Here is an 18,776-nt window from a genome sequence, read left to right as displayed (position 1 = left end):
CACTGAATACAGAGGTGATGACCAAAGCGTACACTGAATACAGAGGTGATGACCAAAGCGTACACTGAATACAGAGGTGATGACCAAGGCGTACACTGTATACAGAGGTGATGACCAAAGCGTACACTGTATACAGTGATGACCAAAGCGTACACTGAATACAGAGGTGATGACCAAAGCGTACACTGTATACAGAGGTGATGACCAAAGCGTACACTGTATACAGAGGTGATGACCAAAGCGTACACTGAATACAGAGGTGATGACCAAAGCGTACACTGTATACAGAGGTGATGAGGGCAGCAGTGTGGAGTAGTGGTTAGGGTTCTGGACTCTTGACCGGAGGGTTGTGGGTTCAATCCCCAGTGGGGGACACTGCTGTTGTACCCTTGAGCAAGGTACTTTACCTAGATTGCTCCAGTAAAAACCCAACTGTATAAATGGGTAATTGTATGTAAAAATAATGTGTTATCTGTATAATGTGAAATAATGTGATATCTTGTAACAATTGTAAGTCGCCCTGGATAAGGGCGTCTGCTAAGAAATAAATAATAATAATAATAATAATAATGATGACCAAAGCGTACACTGTATACAGAGGTGATAACCAAAGCGTACACTGTATACAGAAGTGATGACCAAAGGGTTGTTTTGGGGCATACTGCAGATGGGAGAATCCCAAAGAAACACAAATATCCATTTGAAGTGTATAATTAAAAAAGTTATTTGAAGATAAATACTCAATTATAAAATCAAGAATGAAAAAGATCATTTGAAAAACTTTTATTTCTGAGCCAAAGTCTCCTGTTTTTGCACTACTAAAGTTTTTGGACTCAATGGTGGCTTAAGTCCTTATTATTTAATTGTATGACCCAGAAATCCTTGTTTCAAAAATGTATTTATTTAAATAAATTTAAAAAAAGACAGAGGCCCTAAAATCACTCCTAAACCTTTTATCGGAAACAAGAATAGATGCAATTAAACCGAATGAATTTACAGAAAACATTACCAACCAAATATAGATCAGAAAATTAGATTCTGTTCCCAGGAAGATTATTGGTTAATAACTAGTGCGAGAGATGCCTTCTCGAGTTTCATAACAATTGGATAACCTCTAGAAATTATGTAAAATTAAAGTCTGACAAATAAATATATATATATATATATATATATATATATATATATATATATATATATATATATATATGAAATTCTGAAATTCTCTATAACTTACAGCTGGATAGTGATATTGTTAGTGGATTGCATAGGAGTCCCGTGTCCAAGGTAAATCGTTCACTGAAATGGACCTTGCTGGGTTTAGATGTAATGATTTTGTTGGCTTTTGACAAATATTAACCGTGTTTGCTGTTTTGGACCGATGCCATGGTACGTGGAGTTGAAAGCACGCTACACAGCCACATTTATGTTTGTTCTAGTTGAATGCTGTGTGTATTAATATTGATGTCCTGTGCACTGGGGCCTATTTCAATTATCTGGACAGTAGTGGATCCCACTTCCCTTTAACTCTGTATGAATCTTGATGGTCTTTTATGATTTATCACCCTCTTTGTTAACATGGCATCAAGGCAGCATACAGTGTTCGGACTTACTTAGAGTATTTAACTTTTGCAAGACATTCACCAGCTCTCCCATTCTATTATTTATAGTAATATCACATCTTCAGTTTTGCTGTCATTATTTTTCTTCAATACAGCCTTGGTGTGGCAGGAAAATATCCCTCTATTGGGCATTGCCATTCTGGAGTCTAGCGCAACACAGCTGTACTCAAATAACATTTCAGTGAAATTGCACCCCTGATCCATGGCAATATGTAAGGCGTATATACTGCAGTTTCTATGAGCCATCTGCACACATTGCCCTTGTTTTGTGTTTACAAGTCCTTTATAAAGACCAAACAGTTCTGGCTGGAAAGAAACCTGTGCCTTGACTCTGAGATGTAATAAAACTGCCCGAGCTTGTAACTCAGCGGCAGACCTCAGATTACAAATCCCCTGCTGCAATTGACAGGTTCCTTTACGTTTTAATTAAGAATTCCATTTGAAGATGAAAACCTTAATTATTATTGCTTTGTGTTTTTGCATTAATCACACATGTGAGGGAAGGTGCTTGAAAAGGTGGACCAATATGTTTAATTTTAATTAAGTTTATAGCTTTACAAAAAAAGGAGAACTATCTGATATGTAAAATGATGTCTGCGTATTGACTCTTAAAGAATGACAGTGTAATCAGAGTGTTTAGCTACAGTACTTGGGGTGCCATGTGTTAATTAAAAAAGAAAACAGACACAAGTGACTTCTGACACTTATCTTTTCCAGTTTATAATAATCAATTATCAACAATCCAGATCACTAGATTTAAAATGCAATGTATTTGTTGTTATTATGCACACAATTAACATCAACCATTTATAGAAAGGAATGAAAGAAGACTGAATAATTCCTCTGCTGAAGTGTTGAGGAGGCAGGGGCCACATACAGGGTCAGACGTGTTAGTTTAGAGCAGATTAAATGAGACAGGACTGATGGTGTGGTCATTATCCACACAGGAGGCAGTCATTGACCTCATTATGCTCTCCGGTGATGCCATCCTCCTTTAACTCTTTAACAAAGCGTTCAATTTGCTGCTTCTCTAGACTGTAATTTTGCACTGTTTCCTCACAGTCCTGCTCCTTTGGAAAATAGGCAGAAGGAGCTCCAGAGATAGGAATACGAGACTCTAGAAAAAAAAGATATGTAATTTATAACCAAGACAACCACTTCTCGTTCCCAAGGGTGTCCTGAGACGACACAATAAAACAAATGCTCACCAAAACAAACTGCCAGCCTGCTTCCACCAACGAACTGAGTGGACCATTTGTAACTGGTGTGATCACCACACTGTTCATACAACCGCGATCTTCTGAGGAAACTAAAGTCATACCCCTGAAACAAAAAGACCAAGAAATCTAATTACAAGTGGCTGAAATGTCAGGTTAGGTCACATAATCAAGTCCTGGTCATCTCAGAATATCATACCTCAGGGTATGAGATACATGAAACATGCAACCAGACACGATAACTCAGGGTATGAGAGACATGAAACATGCAACCAGACAAGATAACTCAGGGTATGAGAGACATGAAACATGCAACCAGACAAGATAACTCAGGGTATGAGAGACATGAAACATGCAACCAGACAAGATAACTCAGGGTATGAGATACATAAAACATGCAACCAGACACGATAACTCAGGGTATGAGATACATGAAACATGCAACCAGACAAGATAACTCAGGGTATGAGATACATGAAACATGCAACCAGACACGATAACTCAGGGTATGAGATACATGAAACATGCAACCAGACACGATAACTCAGGGTATGAGAGACATGAAACATGCAACCAGACAAGATAACTCAGGGTGTGAGATACATGAAACATGCAACCAGACACGATAACTCGGGGTATGAGAGACATGAAACATGCAACCAGACACGATAACTCAGGGTATGAGAGACATAAAACATGCAACCAGACACGATAACTCAGGGTATGAGATACATGAAACATGCAACCAGACACGATAACTCAGGGTATGAGATACATGAAACATGCAGCCAGACACGATAACTCAGGGTATGAGATACATGAAACATGCAACCAGACACGATAACTCAGGGTATGAGATACATGAAACATGCAGCCAGACACGATAACTCAGGGTATGAGATACATGAAACATGCAACCAGACACGATAACTCAGGGTATGAGATACATGAAACATGCAACCAGACACGATAACTCAGGGTATGAGATACATGAAACATGCAACCAGACACGATAACTCAGGGTATGAGATACATGAAACATGCAACCAGACACGATAACTCAGGGTATGAGATACATGAAACATGCAGCCAGACACGATAACTCAGGGTATGAGATACATGAAACATGCAACCAGACACGATAACTCAGGGTATGAGATACATGAAACATGCAACCAGACACGATAACTCAGGGTATGAGATACATGAAACATGCAACCAGACACGATAACTCAGGGTATGAGATACATGAAACATGCAACCAGACACGATAACTCAGGGTATGAGATACATGAAACATGCAACCAGACACGATAACTCAGGGTATGAGATACATGAAACATGCAACCAGACACGATAACTCAGGGTATGAGATACATGAAACATGCAACCAGACACGATAACTCAGGGTATGAGATACATGAAACATGCAACCAGACACGATAACTCAGGGTATGAGATACATGAAACATGCAACCAGACACGATAACTCAGGGTATGAGATACATGAAACGTGCAACCAGACACGATAACTCAGGGTATGAGATACATGAAACATGCAACCAGACACGATAACTCAGGGTATGAGATACATGAAACATGCAGCCAGACACGATAACTCAGGGTATGAGATACATGAAACATGCAACCAGACACGATAACTCAGGGTATGAGATACATGAAACATGCAGCCAGACACGATAACTCAGGGTATGAGATACATGAAACATGCAACCAGACACGATAACTCAGGGTATGAGATACATGAAACATGCAACCAGACACGATAACTCAGGGTATGAGATACATGAAACATGCAACCAGACACGATAACTCAGGGTATGAGATACATGAAACATGCAGCCAGACACGATAACTCAGGGTATGATATACTTGCACCGAAGGCTTCATTTGTAATTCACTACCTGAAGCAGTTACTACTGCAGCTTGGCTTGCACCTACACACAGGAGATTTCTATGTTGCTGTGTTCTCATGCACGTACCTGATTGCACATGGGTTTGCAGTACCGGACGTTGTTTATGGTGACACACACCAGACCTCCTGAACTGGGGGGCAGCGGGGCTGTGCAGTTTTCTGGAACGAACTTCTTGCAGCCTTAAATGGGCACCATGAATAAAGTAATGTTATGAGTTGGACTATTATTATTAACAGCATTTTAATTCATATATCTACTGTTTTTCTTTTTAAATTAAATTGTATTGTATTTTGAAGCTATAAAATCAGTTGGGTTTGCTTGAATGGTGATGTCAAAATTGGCCATAACTTGAGATATATATAATGCAAGTCTGTCATTGGATCTTTGCTTTTCTTCTATACTTTGCAATTCCTGCACACAAAATACATACCTTGTATACATATAGAGTACAGTACAGCATACATGTAAATTCCTTACTTTTTTGTTGTTCAGCTTTTAGCAGATTGGTAACTTTTTGCAGCAAACCCCTGAGAGATGCAATATTCTCTCTACTCCATGCTTGGATCTCCTCGGGAGATTCACTAATGTTCTAAGAATGTTCAAAGAAAGAAAAACCTTTTAATTAAGAAATTATAGGGACACAAAAGTTGTAGTCAGTTTCTGGTTAACACTGCTCCCCCTGTTTAACAGACCTGGTGGCACTAGAGTGTGCATGGCCCCTGAATCATCATTTAGAGGTAGTCAAGATTCCTTCATTCTTAACCTTAGACGTACATGCACTTCTACTTACAAACCAAGAATAAAAACATTGCTGTGAGATAACATTTTTACACAACAGACCTACCTTCAAGTCTGTGAACAGCCTGTTATACATCTCATCATGAGGTAGGCTGGGGGTTGTATGTGAGGCATCGGGTGAAGACAGAACTGCAATGCAATTAAAACTTCTTTATCAGCTCATTTGTTCAAATGGGAATTTCTGCCAAATGAACATTTTTTCACCAAGAGTTACCGTCATGCATGTGCATGAGATTTCATTTTCTTTTAAAGACAAATTCCACATTTTTCAGGTCTCCATAATATTATTTCTTATGATTAAATAGTAATAACTTTATAAAACAAAACAATTGGGCATATTTCATTTCAACAGGGAAACATTTTGATGTCTTTTCACTCCTTATACAAAACTATTTCAATTATAACCACGCTGAATTGAGTCCTATACAGCAGATCCAGTAGGTTTCCAAAAAGATACAGCTTTTAATGCAAAATCTAGAACTTGAAAACATTAAGAACTTCCAGTTTACTGATACATGCTATTCCAATCATTAATATTCCAAAGAACTTGCCTACCGTCTACTATAGAGCAGTACAGGTATCTACAGCACTGGATTATTTAGCAGTGACAATAGTAAATGTAATGTACTTACCGGTCTGTGAGTTAGTGTCAATGATCAATAAACAAAAAAGTAAAACTCCACTGATAACCTTTCTTACCATCTTTAGCCTTTTGAGTTGTAGCACAGTCTAAACCTTATGGGGAGGACCAAGCTGCTAGCACAACAGAGAGGGGAGGTCGATTTTATTTCCTCTCTAATCAGTTGGGGTTGTTTTTCACTGACTGCCAGTAAAACAGCCAGGTTACACACTGTGCTGCCAGGAAAGAAGATTCTGGAATTTCCTCTTCACAGACCCCCACAGTAAAATCTCTGTTTAAATAATGTAGCAATCGTACTCTATGTGTGCTTAGTGGAAACTAACAGAACAAATGCAAAGCATGTTGATCATTTTGCACAATATATGTAAGTACACGATTGTATCAGAAAAGGGTTAGGAGGAAGGTTATATCGTGCACAAAAATGTGCACATTAATTACATTGTAACTATGCAAAATAACATTGCAATTATGTGTAAGTGCACCTGTATTTACTAAGTAACTACTAGGTAAATACACAGTAATTAAAGATGCTTAATATAAAGTGTTACCTTAAAATGTTTTGAGAATTGCTTATGTAGCATTAATTCATTCCAGATGCAAATCCGCTAATCGAACAAAGCTATGGGTCTTAAAATACTTCGTAATGCAATAGCCTGTGGAGTTGTGGTTAGGGCTTTGCACTCTTGACCGGAGGGTCGTGGGTTCAATCCCTGGTAAGGGACACTGCTGCTGTATCCTTGAGCAATGTACTTTACCTAGATTGCTCCAGTAAAAACCCAACTGTATAAATGGGTAATTGTATGTAACAAAATAATGTGATATCTTGTAACAATTGTAAGTCACCCTGGATAAGGGCGTCTGCTAAGAAATAAATAATAATGCCAGTACCTGTGTTGTGGCTCGGCAACTTATTTTTAAATTTAAGTTTAATGCCTCTGCAACCATTTTAAGTTTTCTTAAACTATCTAGCAAAATAACTCAAAGACACAAAAATAAGATAAAAACCTGGCATTTATTGTTTCATTAGGTCAAAGTTTATTACTCCTGAAAGGCGGGCAGGCCTGCTGCACAATGGCAGCTTCCACCCGTCCAGAAAAACATCCAGGCACTTTAAATCATGTATTTTGCAACAACACATGGATTTCACATTCTAGATACTGTGTGTGTGTGTCTGTGTCTGTGTGTGTGTGTATGTATATTGTAGCGAACCTCAGTTCCCGCAGGCAGGCACATCACACAGGGCTAGGCAATCCACACACAGTTGGAGGGCGGGGGTGAACCCGGGACCTCTCGCACTAAAGCATAGCGCCAATACCGCTGTACAAAAGAGCCGGCTCCTTTGCAAGGAGCGTATATCGGGCTGAAGAGGAAAATTATTTAATTCTGACAAACTTTATATCTTGTGTGTTACATGTGTACTTTGTATTTCTATATACATTTAATTGAACACGAAATGCCTTTCAAATTGCAGCAGTCAGTGATTGCATCAGCTGCAGTTGGCCTTCGGGCTTGTGAACAGCAGTGCTCCCCATCCTCATCCCACCACCTCTGATAACTATGGGACTGTCTCTGTTTGGATTTGATCTTGTGCTGTAATAACTGAGAATTGCCTGAGACAGGAGAGAAGCTACACCACAGTCGACACCCCATCAGACCAAAGGATTTACACCCTGTCCCCAGGAAAGAACTGCCCAGGACAAACTGGAACCACATATAATGAACGAAAGGCTTTGTCACAAACTTCTGTGACATCCCACCCAGAGACACACCCTACCCTGTAAAACTCTGTATAAAATCTACTGTAACCCTTGTGAACGTTAACAGTCTCTTTTAGACTCCTCCCTTGTATACATTGATTAAAATACCTAGAACTGACAATAAACCGGAATCCTGAGTCTCTTTGGACAGCGGAGAATAAATCCATTACAGGGCTTTATGTCTTCGTGTGTGATTATGTCACCTACAGCACTGTTCCTGCCGTCCCCCGTGCACACTACTATATATATATATATAATGTGTGTGCAATATTACTTATATTTTCTGCAAAGCTTTTTCATTTGTTTCCATTAAAAGATAATCATTTGTAGACCAGATGAATCCCAGGCAGCGTTATCTACAGGTCGAGCCAGCATTTCAAATGAGCTGTTTCTGTACCCCAGATAACACCGTTAAATGCGCATTGCAAGTGTTGAAATACAGAGCGTGGAACTCTTTATGTTTCCTAGAACCTTTGTAAACAAGGAACAGGGAATCAAATATTTCACGTGCAGTATTGTAAAACATACATCCAGAGACATGCACAGTTCTATTGAACTTGCACAGTAATTTATAAAAATGTTTATCGTGGTATTGCCAGTTCAGAAAGCTTACCTTAAAGCTACAAAGAAACTCATTATTTAGCCATAGACATTTGTTTTTGGACCTCTGAATGTAACGGATAAGCAACACAATAAGTTACTGCTTATTTAAATAAAATCACATTACATGATGAAGATTGTTTTTTTCATTGCACGTCAAGATAAGAGCTTATGTTGTACCTGACTGTACCTGCCATTGACATGCCTTCGGATCACACCAAGGTTACTCTGCACATGTCAGCCCAGTATTTAATAGCGCATTAGTACAAACAAGCTTTGGGCTGGACAGGGTGGTGGCATTTCCAGTGCACGGTGAAATTAGAATTCTCCTGCCATTGGCAGCAAAGTTTTAATGAGTTAATGATTTGACATCAATCATATATTGCAACACAACAGAACATAACTGTAGTTACTTTAATAAAGAAACTCCATGCGAACTGGAACATTGACATCATATCAAGGGCCTAGTCAGTACAGCAAGTGAGTTTAAACCAATTATGAAAATGCACTTAAGACTTAAAAGTTTAAACACATACTGACATAAATATATCGTTGAAAATATCAAAGTGGAAAGATAAGGAAGCCAAGATGAGAAATATAAAAGAAATGTGCTTACACAGCAGATACCATCTATATTTTCAATATCGTCACATCTGCAGGTCTGCTGTTTTGAAAAGTCATTCTTAAGCAGCAACCCTGATACAGGTCTATTTACAAACATTTAGATAATAGAACATGTGTTTTCAGAAGAACTAGAGAAGGTTGTGACGTCGCAATGCATGTGTATTGTGACAGCACCACTTACATATTCAATTAAACAGAGAAAAGGAAACAGTCCAAATGTTTGACTTTGTATGCATACTGACCATGAAAAGGTGTTCACACAATACATTCCCAGTTCAATGTATTAGCACAGGACCCTGCTGGGTGCATTGGAGACTGCAGACACTCTTTGGGTTTGCAGTGGTTTGTAGCAGCCATGTCTTTGTATATTTGCTCTTTGGATAAAGGAATGTAAATACATTCCTTTAGGAGTTATTGAATCTGTTTCTTATGCCTCCAATGCTGATATATGATTTACAATACAATACATTACAATACAATAAATCCAAAGGATCACAAAGCGCTTCACACAAAAAAAAACCAAAAAAAACAATTAAAACCTGAAATGAAAACCTAATTTAATTTGTCTAATTTACATACAATGGTTTGTAACATGTATATTCATTCTGTGCCCTGAAGCCAGTGGCCTAATCCTGAAACCAGACTTCCTTCTTGTAGCTCTTATTTGTTGTTCACACCCAACTGCACCATGTTCCCTAAATTGGCCCCAATGTGTTTTTCAGCCCCATGAAAGGAGGGTCATTGCTACAGAAGCAAGAAGGCAATCATTTTTGTGTTTGTTTGTTTGTTTTGTACAAAATAAAAAGCATACATGTCACTGGCAATCACTGCAAATCTTACTTGATTTCATCAACATGTGAGCTGTAATTAGACGTCCTCCATGTACTGTGTTTAAAAAGTAACAGCAGGAGCTCATTTAAGACTGTAGTAATAGTTTGGAAACACGCCCCCTGTGAGTCTCATTGGAACAATTAAAGAATGGTGCTGGTGCCCTACATTCACCACTTTTGAGTGACAGCTGATTTTCTCCCAGTGAAGTCTTCCAAAACTATGAGTCATATCAAAACTTCATTTTCCTGGGGACTTCCCATGGGAATTCCTTCCTTCCAAAGTGTCCATAGCATGCTGTATTTTGATAGATTGGTTTCTTCAGATCCAGGTCCCTGCAATTTGAAAAGTAAAATGCAATTATAATATATACAGTAGTGTGTACATTTATTGGAACACCTGCAGATCCTTTACATACCTACGTGCATGAAAACCTCTGGGTGTGAGAACTTCAATTTTAATGAGGTGTTTTAATACATTTTAATGCAATCTATCTGACTGAGACTCCTGGATGTGGAGGCACCATTTGGAGTATACACAGTACCCATTGAATTGGTCTTTAAAATCTTTGGATTTACCTGACAATGACACCAGGTCGGAGGTCAAAGTTCTTGTGTAGGATTTTCAGCAGCTCTTTTTCAGACTTGTCAGAGGATCCATACGTGAAGAGAGATATCGACAGCGGGGTGGCGACACCGATAGCATAGGAGACCTGCAAGTTAAACAAACCCAATATTAACAGTGACTGTGAGTCGCTTCACACTTTGATGCCACTGATTATCTGAGAAAGACACGCGAGGCTTGCTCAGAGCGATTGCAGACAGCTTAAAAAACAAATGGCAGGAAAAAGAATGTTGAAATGTCAGCTTAGTAGTGATGTGTTTCTACCGCAACATTTGTATTTACAGGATGGCGTGAGGAGATGGTGTAGTTGTGATGTAGGGAGGTCAGGACTTACTTGAACCAGGACTCTCCTGCACAGCTTGGCTTTAACCAGTGATTTGGCCACCCAGCGGGCTGCGTATGCGGCAGAGCGATCCACCTTGGTGTAATCTTTACCAGAGAAAGCACCGCCGCCATGGGCACCCCAACCCCCATACGTGTCCACGATGATCTTCCTCCCAGTAACACCAGCATCGCCCTGACAAATCACAAATAATACAGGCTATTAAATACATGTATTCAGAGAGTTCCCTCCATTCTTTAATGAACTACTGTTTTTTTAACAGAAAAAAGAAATCATGTTAATGTTACAAAATGAAAAACAAAACACACTGAGAATGCTAAGAGGACTTGATATATATGTATATATAGTTGCTTTGTTCTGGTTTTGTAAAATAAACAGGGTGTTTTACCTGTTTCATAAACTATGGAGTTCATTAAAGACTGGAGGAAACGCTTTGAAAATACGGCTCTTGCTTATTAACTCCTTCTCTCTCTATAACAGAAAAAGTTGTCTAAAGAAGTCTATGACCTCTGCATTGCAGTCACAGTTATCCACAATCCAGTCTTGACAATGAGTTCTACCAGTCAGGACACAAGTCACCATAGCCCCATGACAGCATTTCAATGACTTCCAGGAGCTCTCCTGGCTGCAGCTCACCTGGGGTCCTCCGATGACGAAGCGGCCGCTGGGCTGCAGGTGGTAGATGGTCTCCTCATCCAGGTACTTTGCCGGGATGACCGCCTTGATCACTTTCTCCTTGAGGATCTTCTGCATGTCCTCCAGATTGATGCAGTCGTCGTGCTGCACAGAGACAACCACGGTGTGGACTCGCTCAGGGATCACCGCTCCCTTCTCCTGTCTGTACTGCACAGTCACCTGGACAGCAGCAAGGACACATCAGTACCGGTGCGTTTGAGAGACACGCTGCATTTCGAGCAGTGCTACATATGTATGTTAAGGGATTTTTGCAATTAGAATGTGTTCTGGATATTGCCAGAGAACCTAAACTACAATGATAAAAAAGACTTAAGTGGTACGTTTGGTACTCTGTAATGCTGTTGTTTAAATCCATAAATATTGCTCCTCAATCACTTACAATTGTCTATATATTGTTGCCACCTTTAGTTAGTTACCGTATTTAAATCAGGCAAAATGAAATAAACAAAGTCCTAATACTTTAGATCTGAAATACTCATTGACCCAGTACTGTAGAGTTTTTATTTTTTAAAATTTTGCACAGTATTGTGGCTTTCACAATTCACTGAACTGGAATTTGAGACACTGAGGAAGTGTGAGTGTCCAGGGTGCGAATTTTGAAGAGCTCAGTACTATTTTTGCAGAGCATTGGGAACAAGCTGCTATGAAGGTTTCTGTTCCCAGTGAAAATGAACAGGTGGGGGAGTCAGTTTACAGCTGGTGCTGCCTGCTGAGGGGAGGGGTGAATTCTGCTTCACTCTCAAGTATCACTCCAGTATCACTTTGCAAGCAGTGCCCAGACCAGCAGTTTTTCAAACAGCCTCCCCTTGTTCATGAGGCCTCTCTGCTGTGGCTCCTGGTTTACTGTGATGTCAGCTGGGGGAGTTACCTGAGTTTTGGAGTCAGGGCGGAGCCAAGGAAGGGTGCCATTGCGCCTCAGTTCTGACATTTTAGAATTCAGTTTGTGTGCCAGGACGATTGTCAGGGGCATGCATTCCTCTGTCTCATCTGTGGCGTAGCCAAACATTAAACCCTGCCGTGGGCGGGAAATAACAGAAATTAGATTTACAATGTCATACGTTTAAAATGAATAAATAACTCCTTGCACTAACTGTGCTAATTGTTTTGTAAATATAAAACAGGTGTAAAATTATGGACATTAAAATGTTTACAAACACCTGACGAACACGCAAAAGGGAAACGTGCAAAACAAAGCTTTCCTGAAACTAAGAAAACTCTTCAGATTGCTGTCAAGATACAAGAGCTCTACCAGGGCTTTGTGTTGAAACTTCATTTAGAATAATGAATTGCTTAAAAGAAACGAGTACAGGACAGTGGATTCATCTCAATATGTAGTGTGCATGGTTCCATCCTCTCCCATTAGAGAAGTGTTCTTGGTGTTTGTACTCATGCCCGTGTGAAGGGGTTAAGAAGCTCATAGCAGACTGGTGACGGCTGTGCTCTGGGTGCAGCTGGCTCATCATTACCTGATCTCCTGCTCCGATATCTTCCTCGTGTCTGTCCAGGTGGACCCCCTGTGCGATATCAGGGGACTGCTGCTCCAGAGCCACCAGCACATTGCAGGTCTTGTAGTCAAAGCCTGACGGGATCACAACACACACATTTTAATAAAGAAGAAAGCGTTCTACCTATAGGTGAGGATCAATTCAAATACGAAAAAGCAATCCCAGCCTGAGGCTCTCCATTCTCACCTTTTCCTGAATCGTCGTAGCCAATGTGTTTGATGGTGTCTCTCACCACTTTCTGGTAGTCCACGTTAGCACGAGAGGTAATCTCTCCGCAGAGCAGGACCATTCCTGTCTTACACACCGTCTCTGTCATGCACAGGTGAGAAGACATTAGGGTTAGGGGCACGGTTATGGTCAGGGTTTTATCCAAACTGCATCAGATGACATCTCTTATACTATGAGAGACATTCTACATATAATGTGTTAACTTACAGTATGAACTTTTGTTTTTTAAGAATAAATGGTTTGATATTTTCAATTGGTTCACAGAAGCTGGTATGCACTGCAGATGTATTAGAACTGATTCGGAGTAACTGGATCTTATTGTTTATAAAGGTTTCTGATTATGTGTGATGTTTCAATGCATACCTGCCATCCGTTTTCTCCATGAGTTCTCCAGCACTAACTGGGATTGGAGTGCATTAAGGATGCAAGCCTGTCGTTTTCTACTGTCCGTAACGTAAAAATGGCATCATTTTATCTGATGGAAGTTATTTCTTTTAGACGTGTATTGCTGATTCTTTGTACAGAGTTACCTATCTGTATGGGGTTTTTTATATAGGAATTTCAAATATCAACCTCTTGATTAGCATTGAAGGTTGCCACAGATTCTACTTGCTTAATAACCCTTTGCTTGAGGTCTTGGCTAATTACAGGTTTTCTTTCCTTTATTGCTGAAGGTATTTAAAGCAGGCAGTTGCAACTCACATTACCTTAGGATTACATTTTAATTATGGCACAACTTTTAATAAGTAACAAATTACAAAATAAGCAACAATTGTGAGATGCATAACTGGTGGTTTGCGTGGTTTTATGCAATGTCATCATAATTCTTTCATTTAAACAACAAACTTGGACTGTGTACAGTCTCACACCCACCACAAGCCACCTTTGCATCTGGGTCCTGCTTCAGGTGAGCATCCAGCACAGCATCACTGATCTGGTCACATATCTTGTCTAGAAAAAAAAAGAGAGTCTGATTAGCAGTACTGGGACACAAGCTGGCAGAGAAACAAAACCAGTAAGAAAGACTTCCTTCCTGTACATGGGAGCCCTGGAAGTTGCAAGCTTCACTGGAGCACAAGTGCTGTTTAAAAAAGCATTCAGACAAATAAGTGTGGCTTTTGGCCATGCAACCTCCTTTTAATATGAAGAGTCTCAACGCTGCTGAAAGATAAAAGCAGAGCACAACAACAGTGCAGCACTCCCAGACCTTCTGTGACCTGCTGAGCTGAAACTGCTGATTACACACCGTGTACCGTACAGTAAACACACCCTGTCTGCCGGCCGTCATCGACTCTATTCATATCACCAGGGCACTGCGAGGTGGAGCAACATTCAAATAGAATTGCATCAGAAAATAAAACAGCCCTGACAACCTGTAGGCTTTACTGCAGACTGACTTCTTACCTGGGATGTGCAGGAAATGTAAGCAGAAATCCTATACGATAACCTTACTATACTGGCAGATGCTGTCATACGAGCCATGCAATACAGTATTGATATGTGCTGTACAGTAGCTGTTGATGTTATGCACTGATCCACTCAGTTGTTAAATTAATACATTCAATTGTTACAATCGGTACAGTAAGAATATTCTTTTGTAGAAGGAAAAAAAAGGTAATGTTAGTGTAATAATATTTTCCTTTTATGAATACATGTTTGTGTGCGTGCGTGCGTGCGTGCGTGTGCAGCCTGGACTGCTGGAGCAAAACAATATTTAATCGTAAAACTAGCAATGGATCAGGGTCTACACTTCTAGTTACAATTTGATCAACTCTCCATGCTTGGAGCCAAGCCAAACAGGGGGGTGAACAGATTAGTAAAATAATCTTCCACTAACTAACTATTTCCCCCTCTGCCCCTCGACTCTTTTGGGAAAACACAGAAATGTATAGAATACTGCTATTGGGGGGACAAGTGATTAACAGCAGCGAGGCACGTGTCAGAAGGAAGGCATGTTTTGTGGCAGCTGTGTGCAAGCAGTGTCACACTGCAGAAATCAGTGAGTGACGGGTACCCTTACTTTAACTTAATCTCCTGACTCAGATAGCAACTGTTCTGCAATGTGTACAGAACAGATCAAACCCTTAGGTAGATATGCACAATGTCAAAATAAACAACTGCTGTGTGACAGCATGTACTGCAAAAGTCACAGCAGTACTGAAACGTGCTCTTAACCCATTAAAAACCCTACTGTGCAAGTGGGAGATGCTTTGGCTAGGAATGACTGAACAGTGTGTGCCAAGTTCAGGGCTGCATGGGCCATGCTGACCACATCCACTTCAGATTTGGAGGACAGGTGCTGGAATTCTCATGTAGTTATCTTTACATGTGTTAGTGAGCACTATTGTTACCATTGTAGATAACATTATGAACCCGTACATTAGTGTAGTCCTGTATTCATGACTCTATAGTCAAAACACACAATACAATATAGATGACACAAGAGTGAAAGCTTGCAGTGGTTCCATGGACCATGCAAACACCAGGCTTCAGCATGGAACTGGAGAGCATGTCTGTTATACATGATACAGAATCCCATCAAATACAATGAAGCCAATAGTTATTCACTCACCTGGATGTCCCTCCCCAACAGATTCTGAGGTGAACATGAATGCCCCATCGTCATGCTGGGAGTCAAATAACCCATCCACTGGACCATTCATTTTGAAAGGAATATCTGTTCTGTGTGAAGAGTAATTACAAAAGGCTGTCTACTGCAATGCAAACAGAAGTCTAGGCTGCTAGCTGTGCTGCAGAGTGTACCCTGGCTGCTTCTTACAGAACTTCAGGGCTCATTGCAAAGTCGCTCCTATATATGGACAAGTGAAATTACCCATCCATCATGTGAGCTGGTGGGAGAGCACATTTCTGAAAAGGGGTGGGCTCGCACTTTTGAAACTCAACCCCCCCCCCACCCCTCCCCCTTTGGTGTTCAGAATTGCTATAGTGTTTTTAAGTTAATTTAACTAATACCATGATTGAGTTTCAGCAGTTGATTTTATTTCTAGTTGATTGAATCCCTACTGTACTTAAGGACAACCCCCCCAAGCCAGCTGTGATCCCTTTTCCCTGTTTCCAAGCTCTGTGATTGTATAGTAAGGGAGGAGGGCTTAGGGACTGCTTGCTAGTGGAATGTACCGTGAAATGATGCAATCAATGCGTGTATGTCTGTAGGAGCTGCTTTGACATATAGAGCTGACTTCAGTGTTTGTCAATTTGAACATCTGCAAACATGTTGCGCATGAACATCGGAACATTTATTATCTGCCACACACTTAACTTTGTGGGGACTTTTAGAAATAAACATTTACATTTTAGGAGGTTAATCTCATTTGAATTATAAAACTGAAGATCATTTATTTATTAATTTATTTTTTACACACACATGGTCTAAACAGACTTTTCTTGTACAGTAATCTTAATATTTAGCTGCTGCTACCAGTCCTGTAATAGATCCACATGGCAGCTCAGGACTTGTGAGTCTGTCGTACAAACACACTGTGCTCCAGGCAGGGTGGCACAGCATCCTTTCATCAGGGCAGCAGTGGGCATTCCTTCAGTAAAGTCCGGTATTAGTCTTGTTACACAGCATTTGGTAATTTTCATTGTCAATCAGAGCAAAGTCCTTTTAAAGCAGTAGCACTCCTCTCCTTATCTCCTTAACCATTGTATTCTCTATCTCTATATCCCTCTCATTTCCAATGACCCCAACATAGAAGAGTCATGATGAAGAACGTGTGCCTGTTGAGAAGAGTTTTAAGGCATGGATAAAGAAAAAACCTGGGAATAACAGGATACTGCATATGGAATGTAATAACGGGATACTGCATATGGAATGTGGATATGGAATATAAATACTGCTTGTTCTTTCAAAAATCATACCGCTTTGAGTCAAGTTTGTGCCTGAAATTGTTTCAATGTCACACTATTACCCAATCAGCTCTGGACAAATAAGTTTGTTTCCAAATAGGAACGCCTTTGTTTAGTTTGGCATCTTCACATCTTAGCATGAAATATCTGTATTGGAAAGTCTGGGGATGGGATTTCGAACAACAAGTGGTAAATAAGTTACAGAGCGGGGAAACTACAACAAACCAATTCATTCTTGTTTCTGACAAGATAATTCAAGGTTATCTGAGGCAGCTAACTGTGAGTGTGTGTGTGTGTGAGTCAGAATAACAAATAACTACAGCACAAGTTCCAAAACGATCTGTTTTAAAACATAGCCACTCTGTAAACCTGAATTTGAAAGCGCCATTGTTTACTGAAGGAGGTTATTTGAGAACTGTGGACTCTCAAAGAGAAATGTTGATAGCAATGTTCATAGAGTGATAGCAATGTAACAAAGGAGAGAGTGACAAAGCCATGTAACAAAGCCATGTTCTCGTTTTTTTTCAGGTATCACTCAGGTGCTTACAGTTGCATGGTTTATAGTGGATTCCCTTTTTAAAATGTTACATGGTAACTTTGCACTGTCCTTTTGCAGGCTTTTCTTACCATGCTTTAAACATGCTTCACTACAATTCACAATATTCAGGGGTGTGTTCAACAAGCCAGTACATTCTTAAAGCAATGTAGGTGGGGTGGGAATCCCAAAGGCTGATTGGCCAGTTTTCCAGACACTCCCCTGCCCGTGTCACTGCAGGCGAGGGGGGGGGGGGGGGGGTCGGTCCCTCCCGACAGACTTGAACATGTGAAATCCACAACTTGGAATCCGTCCCAAAGTGTGTGTTTGAAAAGTAAGACTGCCTTCCACAGGAGCCAAGTTAATGAGCAGTACTGCGCAGGCACGCTGCCAGAGAGTGGGGCACATTGATCTGTATAAAGAAGACAGAAATGGAATAGCGCTTCACACGCTGCTGCTCTTACTGCGCTGCCCTCTCACTTCAGAGACTGGGATGGGCACGGGGGTCTGCTCAGAAATGTCATGTTGAAAAGCATCAAGCCCACAGACAGCGGTGTACGTGTGTAGAGCATGTACATTATATGTAATGTTGAAAAGCATCAAGCCCACAGACAGCAGTATACGTGTGTAGAGCATGTACAGTATATGTAATTGCACTGATGAATCTTGGAACAGTGACTATCCTAATAATAAAATAGCAGACCCTGCCGTCCTCATCAGCAGCTGGTTCGACCATCTTCGCAACCCTTCACCGCGGTATTCACTTTGGTTAGTTACTGCAGATTCATTCCATGGGCTGGCATTTTCTCGCATGCATACCTTGAGAATTCATGCAGAATTTATAACAACACTGGAGCTGCAGGAGGAATTCATGATCTGCATCCACTGTCAACACAAATAGCGAACTGTTCATTCGAAGCCTGGGAACAATGTGTTCACCAGTGGGGAAAGTGTG

The 18,776-nt window shown here is 40.4% G+C and overlaps 2 protein-coding genes across 3 annotated transcripts; both read right to left on the bottom strand.

Annotated features, from left to right (window-relative positions):
* Window positions 1-2,314: 2,314 nt before the first annotated feature.
* On the bottom strand, window positions 2,315-6,374 carry si:ch1073-126c3.2 (uncharacterized protein LOC555816 homolog). 2 transcript variants are annotated; one of them, XM_034025399.3, is made up of 6 exons: window positions 6,271-6,374; window positions 5,618-5,700; window positions 5,251-5,362; window positions 4,840-4,952; window positions 2,828-2,942; window positions 2,315-2,736 (listed from the first exon to the last, which is right to left on the bottom strand). In XM_034025399.3, the coding sequence occupies exons 2-6, from the start codon at window positions 5,645-5,647 to the stop codon at window positions 2,555-2,557; spliced, it is 552 nt and encodes a 183-aa protein (XP_033881290.1). In that variant the 5' UTR covers window positions 5,648-5,700; window positions 6,271-6,374; the 3' UTR covers window positions 2,315-2,554. The 2 variants fall into 2 exon arrangements, with proteins under 2 accessions (XP_033881290.1, XP_033881289.1); XM_034025398.3 differs by having other exon boundaries at window positions 6,204-6,373.
* Window positions 6,375-8,968: 2,594 nt separating this feature from the next.
* LOC117415190 (S-adenosylmethionine synthase) lies at window positions 8,969-16,210 on the bottom strand. The gene is made up of 9 exons (XM_034025216.3): window positions 15,989-16,210; window positions 14,290-14,367; window positions 13,375-13,497; window positions 13,150-13,262; window positions 12,552-12,695; window positions 11,624-11,842; window positions 10,979-11,161; window positions 10,599-10,732; window positions 8,969-10,355 (listed from the first exon to the last, which is right to left on the bottom strand). The coding sequence occupies exons 1-9, from the start codon at window positions 16,077-16,079 to the stop codon at window positions 10,253-10,255; spliced, it is 1,188 nt and encodes a 395-aa protein (XP_033881107.1). The 5' UTR covers window positions 16,080-16,210; the 3' UTR covers window positions 8,969-10,252.
* Window positions 16,211-18,776: the final 2,566 nt, after the last annotated feature.

Source organism: Acipenser ruthenus, chromosome 7 (genome assembly GCF_902713425.1).
Source record: "Acipenser ruthenus chromosome 7, fAciRut3.2 maternal haplotype, whole genome shotgun sequence".
Classification (NCBI taxonomy): Eukaryota; Metazoa; Chordata; class Actinopteri; order Acipenseriformes; family Acipenseridae; genus Acipenser; species Acipenser ruthenus.
Note: the sequence above shows the minus strand (reverse complement) of the source record. Positions and strands in the feature narration are given on the sequence as shown.